Source organism: Aspergillus oryzae, chromosome 3, assembly GCF_000184455.2.
Source record: "Aspergillus oryzae RIB40 DNA, chromosome 3".
NCBI classification, from domain to species: Eukaryota; Fungi; Ascomycota; class Eurotiomycetes; order Eurotiales; family Aspergillaceae; genus Aspergillus; species Aspergillus oryzae.
The window spans coordinates 650,312-663,579 of record NC_036437.1 but is presented as its reverse complement, the minus strand read 5'-3'; the positions used below and the strand labels follow the sequence as shown (position 1 = coordinate 663,579).

Here is a 13,268-nt window from a genome sequence, read left to right as displayed (position 1 = left end):
GAATGAACTGGGTACAAATCAAGGAATGGAACCACTTCTACTCCCGAGCTGGTTCAGGTTCTAGAATCCCATCGGCCTATTTCCACGGGGATTATTCAGCCAGGTTCAAATGCCGTTTAATTAAGAAGGGTAAGAAAAAAGGGTACACACATGGACTAGTAAAGTTCTTGTCATTGCTCCTGGCTCAGTAGATCCCGTCGTGACATTGTTATATTAAACAAAAGGTATTTTTAGATACACCTGAAACCCTTATTGGTCACCCCGGAATTGACTATTCTGCCTTGGTTTGATAGCATCCTCGATAGTAGCTATCTGATGCCGATCGTCTTCATCCGACCTCGTGGCATTGACTAGGAATTCTTTTCCTTCGGCATGGACCTTCCAGGTACGTACTATGTTATCGAGCCTCGACGTCATAGATTCGATAGTTAGAGGTTCATTAATTGTGGGGTCCACCCATGTAAAGCCTCATCAACAGTAGTTTCATGCCTTCAAGCATCGTGATAGGATGAAAGGGAAGAAGGTTATTTTGAAACAAGAATCAGAGACGCTGCACTCCCCCTTTTGGAAAGGATAGACGGTTCAAAAGTACTAGTGTCTAAGGTAAGTTCAAGGCCACAAATCAATTATGTTTCCATGGCTCTTCTAGAAGTACGTACCCCGTCAAAGGAGAAGTGAGGCAGGCCCTACCGTCGCTAATAGTAGCACGGGTATCCACTAACATGAGACCACTGTCTTCATGTGGCCGTATGATAGAAGACATAGCGAAAAAGAAACTGAAATCGAGAGCCAAATCGAATAGAATGAACGAAGATAAAATAACTAGTAAAGTTCATTCCGTAAAATTAATGTCATTGATTATGATCAGCACCCCATAAAATCAACAAACAGCTTGCAATTATACTGGTATCATCCATCATACTGTCGCTAATGAGCAAAATGCAAACGTAACATCCAGTCCAGTTTGAAACACCCCGCCCTACGCAGATGTATCAGCTGACTCAATAAAAGAAATCGATGAGCCGCTCTAGAGAATTACGTTCTCCCGCTCAGCCGTTTCCACCATCTTTGCCAAAGCATCGGCCACACCGTAGGAGAAGGCGTATCCACCCCCACCAAATCCATACGCGGATACAACAATGCGATTTCCCACTTTTTCAGATTCAAGGCGGAAACCGCCTTTTCTGGACGGGCGGATGCCAATGATGTGATCCAGCACATCTTCGGGGGGATATTCCGGAACTATCTCGGGAGCGAGACGATGGGCGCGTGCAATCTCATCTCGGGCTATCTCCATGTCCACTTCGGGAGACCTATTCACCAGTCAGCCTTTGGGTGAAAATCTAGTACCACAGGACGATGAGCACACTTACAAGTTGTCGCTTTGCTTTACTCCACCCAGCACAACACCTTTTGACAATGGCCGAGGAATGACATAAGTATATTCCTTGCCGTTCCGGAAGTACATGGTCTGACAATTGTCGGTGCGCAAAAATACGTTTTGTCCTCGTTCAGGAAAACACTTCTCATCCTGGACATCACTCAACGTCTTGCTCCCGATACCACTGGCATTGATGAAGATGCTCGATTCGGGAAACATTGTGTACAGCTCCTGAAGAGATTCGACCCGTTTCCGAATGAACTGACCCCCGAGCGCCTTGATTTGCTTTCCCAGGTAAGGCATATGGCGCGTTGGGTCGGTGACGAGGGTATCGTATGCCCACCCGCAAGCGAAATTAGGGGGATATTCACCAGGTTTTAGGTCACGAAACTATCTCCACAGTCAGCAATGTAACGTCCCCCGGGACATGACAGAGCCACCTCACCTTCGATACGACAGTCTTCCCCCAGATCGCAGAGTTCTCAGTCGGGGGGTCTTCAAGATACTCGCGTGTGTCCACAATACAGACCCCTGACTCAGGGTCTTCCTGTGCCATCTTTAGCAGATGGCGATGTGTGATCGCTTGAAAGTATCGGTATTCAGGGCTAATGCCCCCAGCCGCATGCCATGCTGCTCCGGCCCAAGCAGATGCATAGAAAATACTCTGGTCTCCGGGGAGATATTCGGCCACCAAGACTACGGAGAACCCATTAAGCAGAAGTTGTCTTGCGGCAGCACAACCAATAATTCCGGCACCCAAAATGATGATGGGGCGTTGTGCGAAAGGCACGGAGGAGATATCGACGGGGTGGCCAAGATCCCCCATGTTGTCGTTGAAGGGATTCGATCTGTACCAGCGGATATGCCTTCTTTGTCGTGAAATGGCGCAGATCACCTACACCGGAGTCTTCAAATAGTCAAGACTTCTGGTGATGAGAACTATGAGAATCTTAAGAGGCAAATTTGAAGGACCGATATGACGACATATAAAACGTGCGGTAACTGGATGTGAAGCCCTCAGGGGACCAAGATATTCATTGATCTTATCATTCTACGAGAGCCACCACCTTCCTCTTATAAGGAACCGATGGAACAGCCATCTCTTAGCGATGATCAGTTTGCGTGTCGTTCTCGAATGGTTTGCTGGAGTCGGATAGAAGCGCTCAGATCCGATGGTCGGCTGTACCCGCTGGGAGCGACGAGGGTGAGCCACAAACCACGACGTCTACACCAGATATAGAAGTTTTGCACGCATTAGTCGCCAATAATATTAGTATGATATTGTTTCCCAAGAGCAAAAAGGGTTTCCAAGGGACTCGTCATCTTGCGGCTTTACCAAAGCTCACAGGCTGATTTCTATCGTGGCATGACTGTGGGCGGTTCGTCCCGACGCACTATGGAACCTTCGGCGAATATTCGATGAGGAAAAGACGGACTGAACCGCCAACCATACCCAAGGCGGTCGACGAGGGTTTTCTATCGATTCCTCCGATGCACATGGATTCTTGACTTACATTTCGTATCGTCGACTAAACTCGATACAGAAACTATGGCCGATGTGAGGGAAATGTCAACAATCACCTACGGAGTACATTCAATACCTAAAGAAATAACAAAATAAAATCGAAGGTGAAGAGAAAAAGATATAGAAAAAGTCGACAACGAATTCGAGGTGGATCCTCTCTATCTTCTTTTTCGTCTTCAGAGGTATTCTGTAACACAGTACTCCGTAGTATACAGGTCGAGTGGATACTCGGGTAGCAAAGATCTTCTCCTTTCTCAAACCGCATCGCCTCTTGGGTGATGACGAGGCCAGGGGGCTTTCCGATCTGGTATTGTCGTATGGACCGTTACCGGAAATATTGGTATCGATCCCTGGTCCTCACGGCTCAGAGCGAGAGTTTATTACTCAACAGGGTAGAAATCAAAAGAGGAATAATAAATTTTAATAAAAGAATCCCGTGGGCTCGCCTGTCACGAGCGAGACTAAACTACATTGAGGGTCATGCCCACTCCACCTTTATTCAACCCCCTGTTAGACAAGATCCAGGACCTTCATTGACTGGACCCAGCGCGAACAGCCTACTTTAATTCTGTTTACCACCATAATACGTCCTTCGTATTATGGCTGACATCCCGCGGCGGGACGAAAAGCCCCAGCAAAAGGAGTTCTTACAGGTGGGTTTAGACTGACTTAGCTCGCCCAGTGACCACCATCCTTCGCTTTCCACGTGGCACACACCATATGCCATGCAGATGGGGCCAATCACTTCATCCATACCCATACCGTTAGCTCTTTATCTAATGATCATCGCTAGGAGCCGTCTTTAGATATCGATGATAGCAACTACAGCATTCTCAGCGACCGCGATGCCGCCGAGATCCTCCCCTACGAAGCCGATGATTCTCCCTTCCCAGAGGTTCGTGCGGTCGTGAGACCGGTGGACGATGTACATCTGCCGGTCAGCACGGTTCGGATGTGGACGATTGGGGTGATATTTACGATTGTGCGTCAGTGGCGGAGAAGTTATGTCGCAGAGCGTATAACACTGACTAGCCTTAGGTCGGGAGCGGTTTGAATCAGTTCTTCAGTCTGAGGCAGCCCAGTGTAACCATCAGCGCTTTGGTAGCACAGCTGGTCGCGTTTCCCGTTGGCTGTGCCTGGGCAAAATGGCTACCATTGGGGTGGCTCAATCCGGATCGCCATTTCAACATCAAGGAGCATGCTTTGATCACTATCATGGCCAATGTCTCCTTCGGATCGGCGGCTGCGACGCAGATAATTGAGGCAATGGTGAAGTTTTATAACATGCCTTCGCAAGGGGGATTCGAGATCTTATTGTGTATCACCACACAACTGTTCGGGTTCGGCTTGGCAGGCATGGCTTCCCGCTGGCTCGTAGGACCGGCAACAATGATTTGGCCCCAGGTTTTGTCGAATGCCGCGCTACTGTCTACCTTACACTCGCGCGCCAATGTCGTCGCGGATGGCTGGTCGATAACGCGTCTTCGTTTCTTCCTCTTTGTTTTCGCTGGCGGAGCAATCTGGTATTTCGCCCCGGGCTACCTCTTCACCGGTCTTAGCACGTTTAACTTTATCTGCTGGATTGTACCGACGAACGTTGTTGTTAACCAGCTCTTTGGCCAGACAACAGGGCTGGGCATGTCAATTCTCACGTTTGATTGGGCTCAGGTTGTCTATGCGAATCAAAGCCCTCTCCTGGTTCCTTTCTGGGCAGGGCTGAACGTGATTGGATCATTTGCCTTGTTCTTCTGGTTAATCTGTCCAATTCTCTACTACACCAATACGTGGTATTCGGCTTATCTCCCGATGTTGAATTCCAACACCTTCGACAATACAGGCAAATCTTACAACACCAGCCGTGTGATGAACCATGACGGAACGGTCAACGTCGAGGCGTACCGCGAGTACTCGCCCATGTTTCTTCCAGCGGGATATGCAGTGACCTACGGCGTAGCGTTTGCCAATCTCACGGGCATTTTCGTTCACATAGCTCTGTACCACGGGACTGACCTGTGGGAGCAATGGAAAGGACGGGATAAGAAGGATGTTCATTCACGGCTCATGTCGTCTTACAAAGACGTTCCTTGGTGGTGGTTTGCAGCCGTAACCATACTAATGTTTGCACTAAGCATTGTGACAAACGAGGTTTGGCATACGGGTCTCCCAGCGTGGGCGGTATTGTTAGCCTTTGTGCTACCGATGATTTACTTTATTCCCGTTGGCATCATCAAAGCGGTGACGAACATTACTAGCAACCAGTTGAACCTTATCACGGAGTTTATCGGGGGTTACGCATTTCTCGGACGGCCTGTCGCCAACATGGCGTTCAAGTTCTACGGATACGTGGCAGTGTCCCAAGGATTAGAGTAAGCCATTCCGTTTCACCCCAGGAGTCTGAGCGCACCTAACAGAACAGGTTTGTGGCGGACATGAAATTGGCACACTATCTTCACATTGCCCCCCGAACCTTATTCTTAGCCCAGGGGTTGGCGACTTTAATTGGGGCCGTCGTACAGTGCGGTGTAACGGTGTTCATGATCACTCGAATTGATGGTGTCTGCACGCCCGATGCCAATGGCGGATTTACTTGTCCCCATGGTCGAGTCACGTATTCGTCTTCATTAATCTGGGGTAGGCATTCGCCATAACGCATAGAATGAACTTGATTAACAATATCTAGGCGCCCTCGGTCCCGGACGAAATTTTTCCCCGGGTCAAATTTACGGCAATCTCCTCTGGTTCTTCCTGGCTGGGCCACTGGTAGTTATCGTCACATATCTCATTGGTCGGCGTTGGAAGCAGGCCAACTACATCTCATGGCCGGTTGCTTTTGGTGCCATGAGCCTTGTTCCACCCGCCACAGGGATCAGCTTTTCATCCTGGTGGATTGTCAATTTTATCTTTAATGGCTTGATTAAACGACGGAGACCAGCCTGGTGGTCTAAATACAGTAAGTCATCTCTGACGGGTGTATCCCTGCGTCGCTCTAACATGGTGTAGATTACGTCCTTTCAGCAGCACTTGACTGTGCTGTGGCCGTGGCCACCGTCATCATATTTTTCTGCATCACCCTTCCAGCTGGTCCGCTACACTGGTGGGGCAATACTGTGTCCGCGCGCACTGCGGACGGTAAAGGCACGCCGTGGAAGGCGCTACCGGAGTCCGGATATTTCGGACCTCGCAAAGGAACATGGGAATGATTCTTTTCTGATTTGTGCATCTGTTTCGGCGTATTGAGTTCTTCATCTAGGCCGGCAATACCCCTTTTTTATACGCTGGATATCTTCAAGCTTTTTGGATATGGTTTTGGTTAGGTGTTTATTTTTCGGGACAGACTTAGTTTGATCATAGCATACGGTCTCTATTAATTGTAATTATTTAGAGAAAATATAGTATATGTTATATACACTTTACATTTGACACTTTACAACAGTTGTTGAGATTGTCGAGTTGTACGTTAGGCTTGCAAAGTGTATATTTTGGTCCCGACCTAGAAATATATCATACTTTAGTCTACTGAATACCTTCGTTCCGCGTAACTCAACATAAACATAATGCAGACAATTTCCCACTCAACAACTCATCACAGACACTACTCAAGACCAAAGACAGTCAGATTGATATACATCAAACTACCCTAACCCCCAACCAATCCCATCAAACAAGAAAAGACAGAAAAGAAAAATAAAATATCAAGCAGAAGAAGACCCCTTAACCTCCCTCCCCCTAACCCAAACCCTAACAATATTCCGATCATCCCCCGTCATAAGGAACTTCTCAAAAACGCCCTCAACTCCGTCTTCCTCCTCAACAGGCGCCATAATCCCCTCCGCGACGCCCGTCCTAACCAGACAGGCATCAAACTCCAACCCGGGTGCAAACCGTCCCACCCTGTCCTCCAACCCAGCAACCCTCGCCCCACCCAGCGTCGCTAGATAAAAACTCTCGGCAACACTCAACGGCGCATCTTTCCCCTCTGTCTCCGTCTGCTTCGCAACAGACACCATAAACGCCGCCCGCATCACATCAAGCATAGACGACGAGTATCCGCCCCCGCAATCCGTGCCCAGGCCGACCTTGATCCCGCGCGAGAGATACTCCCGCACAGGGGCGATCATGAACTCGTCCATGGTTGTATTGGGGATGGGACAGTGCGCGACACCACAGTCTAGTTCTTTGAGACGGGGGAATTCCTCGGGTTGTGGGTAGATGGCGTGAGCCAGGATAGTCCGGTTAGTGAGGAGACCATAGTTATCGTAGAGTTCCGTCTCGTTCTTGAATTGCGGGAACAGGTCTCTGGTGAAATTGACTTCTCCGTGGGATTCGTTGAAGTGTGTCTGCACTGGTATACCCGGGTTCTGTTTCACGATTGTACCCAGTTGACTCAGGAGAGTCTCGTCGCAGGTTATTGCGAACCGGGGCGTGATGACCGGTGTCACGAGACCGGTGTCTCCATCTAATTCCTTTACTTTGGCGATGAACTCGACCGTATCGGAGACGGATTCGTCGACTGAAGAGTCGACGTACCAGTCCGGTGCGTGGCGATTCATATTACATTTCCCGATTAGTGCGCGCTGGCCAATGGCGAGACATGTTTCGGCCAGGATGATCGAGGCGTCTTTGTGGCGGGAGCCGTAGTAGCAGGCTGTTGTTATGCCTTGTTTGAGGCTTCCCTGGACAGCGGCGCGGTAGAGTTGTTTTGCGTAGATGGGGTCGGAGAGCTTGGCTTCGTGCGCGAAGGTGATTTGCTCCAGCCAGGTGAGGAGGTCGATGCCGCGGCCGAGGCCGCGTTGAGACCATTGTGGGGCGTGTGTGTGCGTGTCTATGAAGCCAGGGATGAGGAATTCGGTGGCGGAGAGGGTGGTTATGGGGGTTGTGTCGGGGTTGTGGTTTGCTTGGGTGAGAAGGGTTGGGATGTCGGTTGGGTTGGTGGAGGGGTGGAGGGATTGGATTTGGCCTGTTGCGGAGATGATGAGGAGGGTGTTTGGCAGGATTTCCAGGGTTTGGGGGTCTTTGCTGTGGATTAGGGTGCCGTGGAAGACTTGGGCGGTTTTGGTGGTCATTGTGGTTGTTGTGTTGGGGAAGTGTGTGTTTCTGGATGTTTTTATTGAGGGGAGGTGGAGGAGAAGAACTGAGATGGTCTGATGTGATGTAGTATTTGATTAGAGGTGGGGTAATAGTAAACAGTGATAAGCGGACGAATAGTAATGGTATCTCAACTCGATTGTATCCGAATAAATTATGTACATCTTCACAGGGTATAAAAGGTCGCCATCTCTTCCTGAAACCAATCGTATGAATAGAACAATTCGTCGGCCAGCTGCGCATCGATCAAAGGCACATTTCCTGACCCATCCACTAGGAGCACATCGTCCAAGGTAGCCGCCATGGGCACCGGGGGTGCCACCAGAACGTTCTGTTGCTGTAGCTGTGGTTGCAGCGGTGGCTGAGGCTGAGGTTGGCTGTGGATCTGCTCCTGTTGATATGCTAAGTGACTGAAGATGACTGTGCTATGATGGCGAAACGTCTCCGCCAGACGTTCTACTCCCGGCCGTCGCTTGCCAAACTCCTCCAGCACCACGACAACTGCCTGAATGGCCCGTCGCATCATCTGGTCGTTCGGTTGCCAGGCCGCTGGATGGCCATCCCGGACAGAAAGGAAATTCTGGTTGAGACACCACAGGATGGTGATCCCTGCAAAGTAGATCTGGCTCAGAGTCAGCCAGATCCATTTGAGCTTCCCGACGGAATAGCTGTCCCAGTATGATCGGATCACTTGAATGCTGGCATCGCCACAGCTCACAATGCTAGTCGCATCCGGTGTCGGATTTCGCGGGCTGGGTCGATGCATGAGAAGGAGAGTGGTTGCATAAAGATAATCGTAATAACTGGTGGAATACAGAAGGGCGGGAGGGTACACGGGCGCATTCCGACGCCAGTCATCAAGCTCTTGGCGGAAGTGAAGGAGTGTAAGGGAAACTTCGGCGGGAGGAGGAGGAGGATGGTTATTGTATACTGCCAAGGTTAGTCCAGAGGTATCATAGTGCCTTTCGGCAAACTTACAGTAACGGTAAATCCGCGAGAATATCCGGCGCAGTCGCACCACCTGCACTGGGATCGTCATGGCACTGGCTCCCGGCGCTTCGCTCCAGTCATCGTTGAATTCACGCGGTAAGTTCACGCTGATATCTTCGTCCGCGATGCCCAACGGTCGGGCTAGTGTGCTGGCAACAAGTCGATCAAGGTTGTACAGACTCCAGAACGCTCGCTTAGACATTTCGTCTTCCACCACACTGGACGCATTCCGAGGTTTATGCAGACCAAGACTCGTCGCCAGGCGGAGGGCGCTGCCTAGCACATGCCACACGCTCGGACCGTTCGTGGAAAACATCGTCCATAGTGCCAGGCTCAGCAAGGCTCGCACCGCTGACAGGTCCTCATTCTGTAACGACAAAGATAGTGTTTCCTGGCTCGCACGGTAGTACTCGTTTGCTTGTGTGCCTTCGGCGTTGCTGATCAGCATGGCGATAGCGATGGTGATGTGATATGTGTATAGCACGTCGGGTGGTGGCACGTCACCGGTATATATGCGTCGTAACTGCGCAAAGAAATCATGACGATGGAGGAATGGGTATTGGTAGCCAATGCCGTCGAAGTACTGCGAGGCCACTCGTTCAGCATCCTCCAGGGAGGCCAAGCGAAGAACGCGCGGGGCGGACGCGACCGGGCGCGCAACTGATGGTCGTCGATTTTCTAGCTGGTCTCGAAATATTTCGCCTACATTGGGTAGTTCTGCTCCGACAGCGGGAGACTCAGTTGGGCTGGATGCTGAAACGGTCGCGGATGTCGTTGAATGGGAGTTGTCCCGGCCCATTAACACTGTTGGTACCTGGTACCAGTCCAGATCTCCTTCCCCGTCCAGCGCACTCCCTGTTGGCCTGTCGGCGACGGAGAGGCCCGTCTTGCGTCGCAGAATGTCTTCTAACCATCGTACGCGGTTCTGAAGATTCTCAAGCTGATCTCGAGGGACGGAGGCACTGGCGACTTGGGGACCCGGCGGAGGGATCGTACATCGTACGCCGGCGCGAGTACATGCGGAACAGTTCGGATAGCGAAAATCACATTTCTTTTTCCGCTTGCGACAGAAGTCACAGGCAGTTGAAACCCGTTTGCTGCGATGGTGGGAGGTATGGGATGGGGTCGGCGGTGGCTGCAATGATGTCGGAGTCGTCAAGGAAGGGGGCTGAGAGAGCGGGGAGGTTTCATGGTGTAGTACTGAAGGTGGAGGAGTGGAAACATGCGAGGACAAGGAAGAATCTAGACGAAACTTGCCCAGCTGATGTCGAAACTCAGGGTCACGGTTGGTCATACTGGAAGATGCAGCAAAGGCCAAGGGGGTCGGCGGCTCGAACCGCAGGCCATTCCGATGGTGGAGATGATGGCTTGGGGATGTCGTAGTACGAAGTCCTCCTGCTGCTTTAAAGGTCATCCCTCCGCTAGTCCCTTTGAGGTTTGGTTTCCCCCGTCACGCTGCCCGCGCCTGCGCCGATCTTTTTTCTCTTGCCCTAAGCCTAGATACTTAGGACCTTAGGTACTCTGATGGCCAGCCAGCCACTGCGCCAATCGGCTAAGTAGATACCGTTCCTGTACCCCTGTACCACGCGGCCAATATTCAGCCTTTTAGGTTATTAACCCCGCTTTCCCCTTCTCCCCTGAGTCCACGAGAGATGACTTTCAGATGGAGCGACCCATAGACTCTCGCACTCCTGCCCAGATTAGGCGGAAATCCATCATATGTGATTGGCAAATGAACTGCCTGAACCCTAGTCCTGATTGGATGATCTGTCGTGTCCCATCATCAAGATTAGAATGCCACTCTGCAGTGGACGTAACGCACGTCACGGTCCCGGAAGAAACGTGGTGATATGCGCCCAGGATACTGTGTACATCCCATGATTTTCATGACATGGATGAACCTGGTAGATTACTGAATCCCAACAGAATCATACTCTGCCCCAGCAGGTTTCTCTGAGACAAGGCGTCAATCATAGCCCCAGAGGTTTGCAGATCGTCCCTGATGTACCTCTTACCCCTCACGCTTACATACCGAGGAAGAACCCCAGGCTCTTGGTCCCTTTATTAAAGTAGCTGCGAGATTTCACATGTGGATCGGTGCTCAACTGTCGGTATACACTAAGCCAAGGGGTCTATTTAATATTTCAATTGGGACCACCCCGCGGTATTAAGGAAAGGTCGTCACGGACCGAGGATTGATCGAGGGCTGATACCTTACACAGCCAAATATAAGCAACCTACAGCTACCCTTCTTCTACCAGATATTATCAACGTACCGCCGAAATACAACTGAAAATGAGTATCGCAACCGTAGAAACGGGGTACGTGGGGAACCTCACCCAAGACCAAGAAGAGAAACTCCTACAGCTATGGAGGATCTTCTTGCGATCGTGCGACGCCGAGTTATATCGCACAGACACGAATCGGAGTGGCCAAACTACCTCCACAACATCACCTAAACAGCGCAGAAGACTCTTCTCACTATCATGGTCGGAGGACACGAGCAAAACGAACGACTCGCCTCCGGTGCCTGCCAAACTGCTTTCCGAGCTTGAAGCGATGAAGATGAACGCACAGGAGATCAAGTTAATTCAGCAAGTTCTGACCAAGCTCAAGCCGGACGAGCGTCGCTCGGCTTTCTTTGCTATGATGAAACAAGACCATCCAGACACATTCCTTCTCAGATACTTACGTGCCGAGAAGTGGAATGTTCCCAAAGGTTTTGTCAAGTTCGTATCAGCATTGGAGTGGTGGAGCAAGCAGCAACAAGTAGAAACCGAGGTAATCCGCAAAGGAGAGCTTCATGCATTGCAACAGTCGCAGAGCAGCACTTCCAGCAATGAGAAAAAGGACGGTGAGGGCTTTATAGCCCAATTGCGCATGGGTAAGGGCTTTTTTCATGGCTCCGATAAATCCGGTCGTCCTATTTGTGTTGTGAGAGCACGCACCCATAAGCCAGGCGCGCAGACTGAAAAGGCGCTCAATTCATGTATTTTGTGGAACATCGAGGTGATGCGACTGCTGCTTGTTCCTCCTGTTGAGACCATGGTAAGTGCCCGTTATGCGCGATTGAGCATGAGAAGGTATGAATGCGGCTAATTCGTGGACTGGATGAGTAGACACTAATCTTCGACTTGACAAACTTTGCTCTTTCAAATATGGTAGGCTATTATGACCTTCGAAGAGATCCGTGTCATGTGCTAACTATTCAAAGGAGTACGCTCCAGTCAAGTTCATTATCGAATGCTTCCAGGAAAACTATCCCGAATCGCTTGGATACATGCTCTTCTATAATGCCCCATGGTTCTTCTCCGGTACTTACAATGCACCTTTCAACCCTCCCCCAGCTACTGAAGTTGCTAATTCCCGTACCAGGAATCTGGAAGGTCATCCGGGGCTGGCTTGACCCGGTTGTGGCCGCCAAAGTTCACTTCGTGAACTCAGTTGAAGACCTGGAGCAATTCATCGATCGATCCCAGATTGTGAAGGAACTTGGCGGTGATGAAGACTGGACCTACGAATACGTAGAGCCTGAACAAGACGAAAATGCTCAACTTCAAGACACGACCACCAGAGACTCTATCATGGCCCAGCACCAACAGATCGGAGAGGAACTCTTCGAAGCAACTTCGATGTGGCTTTCTGCCAAGGACAAGGGGAATATGGGTGATGCTTCACAGCAAAAAGATCGTAGGGCGGATATCGCCATGCGGTTACGGGAGAATTATTGGAAGCTGGATCCGTACGTACGTTCCCGTACGCTTCTGGATCGCATTGGTGTGATTCAAGCTCATGGCAATATCGACTTTTATCCCGTTAAAGAGGGCCAGGGGGAGAGCAAGGAGGTCAATGAGAAGGACGTGAAGGCTGTGGTTGATCAAGTGGAGTATGCAAATGGGGCACAAGTGGCCAGTGCAGCTTGATCAGTTATCGTCCTCGTTTGACTTTCTTGCGGGTTATTAGAGTTATTTAGAGCAATATATTTCAAGAGCTAGAGTAGAAAAGAATAAAAAACAAAGTCAAAGGTCTCATTGGATCCGTATAGTGGTAGTAATGGTAGTCTAAAACCTACCCAATAAGCCGTTCCACAGTGACTATATGTAGCTACGAGCCCACTCTATTTATGATAGTTTCCCTGTCAAGCTCTCCGGTAGGCTCGGAGGTTTCCCCAGTGATAGACCCCATTCCCACAGGATCGGCGAGTAGCCAACGAGAAAAAAGGTCGAACAGGCAGAGTGGCACGAAAATAGTACGGGCGCAACTCTGGAGCAGCCATGTCCTCCAGTG

General features: G+C 50.3%; 5 protein-coding genes across 5 annotated transcripts; 2 read left to right on the top strand and 3 right to left on the bottom strand.

Moving 5' to 3' along the window:
• Positions 1-1,027: 1,027 nt before the first annotated feature.
• On the bottom strand, positions 1,028-2,207 carry AO090023000258 (FAD-dependent oxidoreductase; the record flags this gene model as incomplete). The annotated part of the gene is made up of 3 exons (XM_001820779.3): positions 1,028-1,313; positions 1,374-1,771; positions 1,827-2,207. 3 exons carry the CDS (start codon positions 2,205-2,207, stop codon positions 1,028-1,030), a joined length of 1,065 nt encoding a protein of 354 aa, XP_001820831.1.
• Positions 2,208-3,505: 1,298 nt separating this feature from the next.
• Positions 3,506-6,106, top strand: optF (small oligopeptide transporter, OPT family; the record flags this gene model as incomplete). Its single annotated transcript, XM_001820778.1, has 6 exons — positions 3,506-3,559; positions 3,700-3,888; positions 3,945-5,272; positions 5,323-5,537; positions 5,587-5,856; positions 5,907-6,106. 6 exons carry the CDS (start codon positions 3,506-3,508, stop codon positions 6,104-6,106), a joined length of 2,256 nt encoding a protein of 751 aa, XP_001820830.1.
• A 492-nt stretch (positions 6,107-6,598) lies between these two features.
• Positions 6,599-7,969, bottom strand: AO090023000256 (putative guanine deaminase; the record flags this gene model as incomplete). Its single annotated transcript, XM_001820777.3, has 1 exon — positions 6,599-7,969. The coding sequence occupies one exon, from the start codon at positions 7,967-7,969 to the stop codon at positions 6,599-6,601; it is 1,371 nt and encodes a 456-aa protein (XP_001820829.1).
• A 188-nt stretch (positions 7,970-8,157) lies between these two features.
• AO090023000255 (putative C6 transcription factor) lies at positions 8,158-10,395 on the bottom strand (the record flags this gene model as incomplete). The annotated part of the gene is made up of 1 exon (XM_023235503.1): positions 8,158-10,395. One exon carries the CDS (start codon positions 10,393-10,395, stop codon positions 8,158-8,160), a length of 2,238 nt encoding a protein of 745 aa, XP_023090519.1.
• An 881-nt stretch (positions 10,396-11,276) lies between these two features.
• Positions 11,277-12,904, top strand: AO090023000254 (CRAL-TRIO domain-containing protein; the record flags this gene model as incomplete). The annotated part of the gene is made up of 4 exons (XM_001820775.1): positions 11,277-12,029; positions 12,101-12,142; positions 12,196-12,295; positions 12,357-12,904. The coding sequence occupies 4 exons, from the start codon at positions 11,277-11,279 to the stop codon at positions 12,902-12,904; spliced, it is 1,443 nt and encodes a 480-aa protein (XP_001820827.1).
• Between the last annotated feature and the right edge of the window lie 364 nt (positions 12,905-13,268).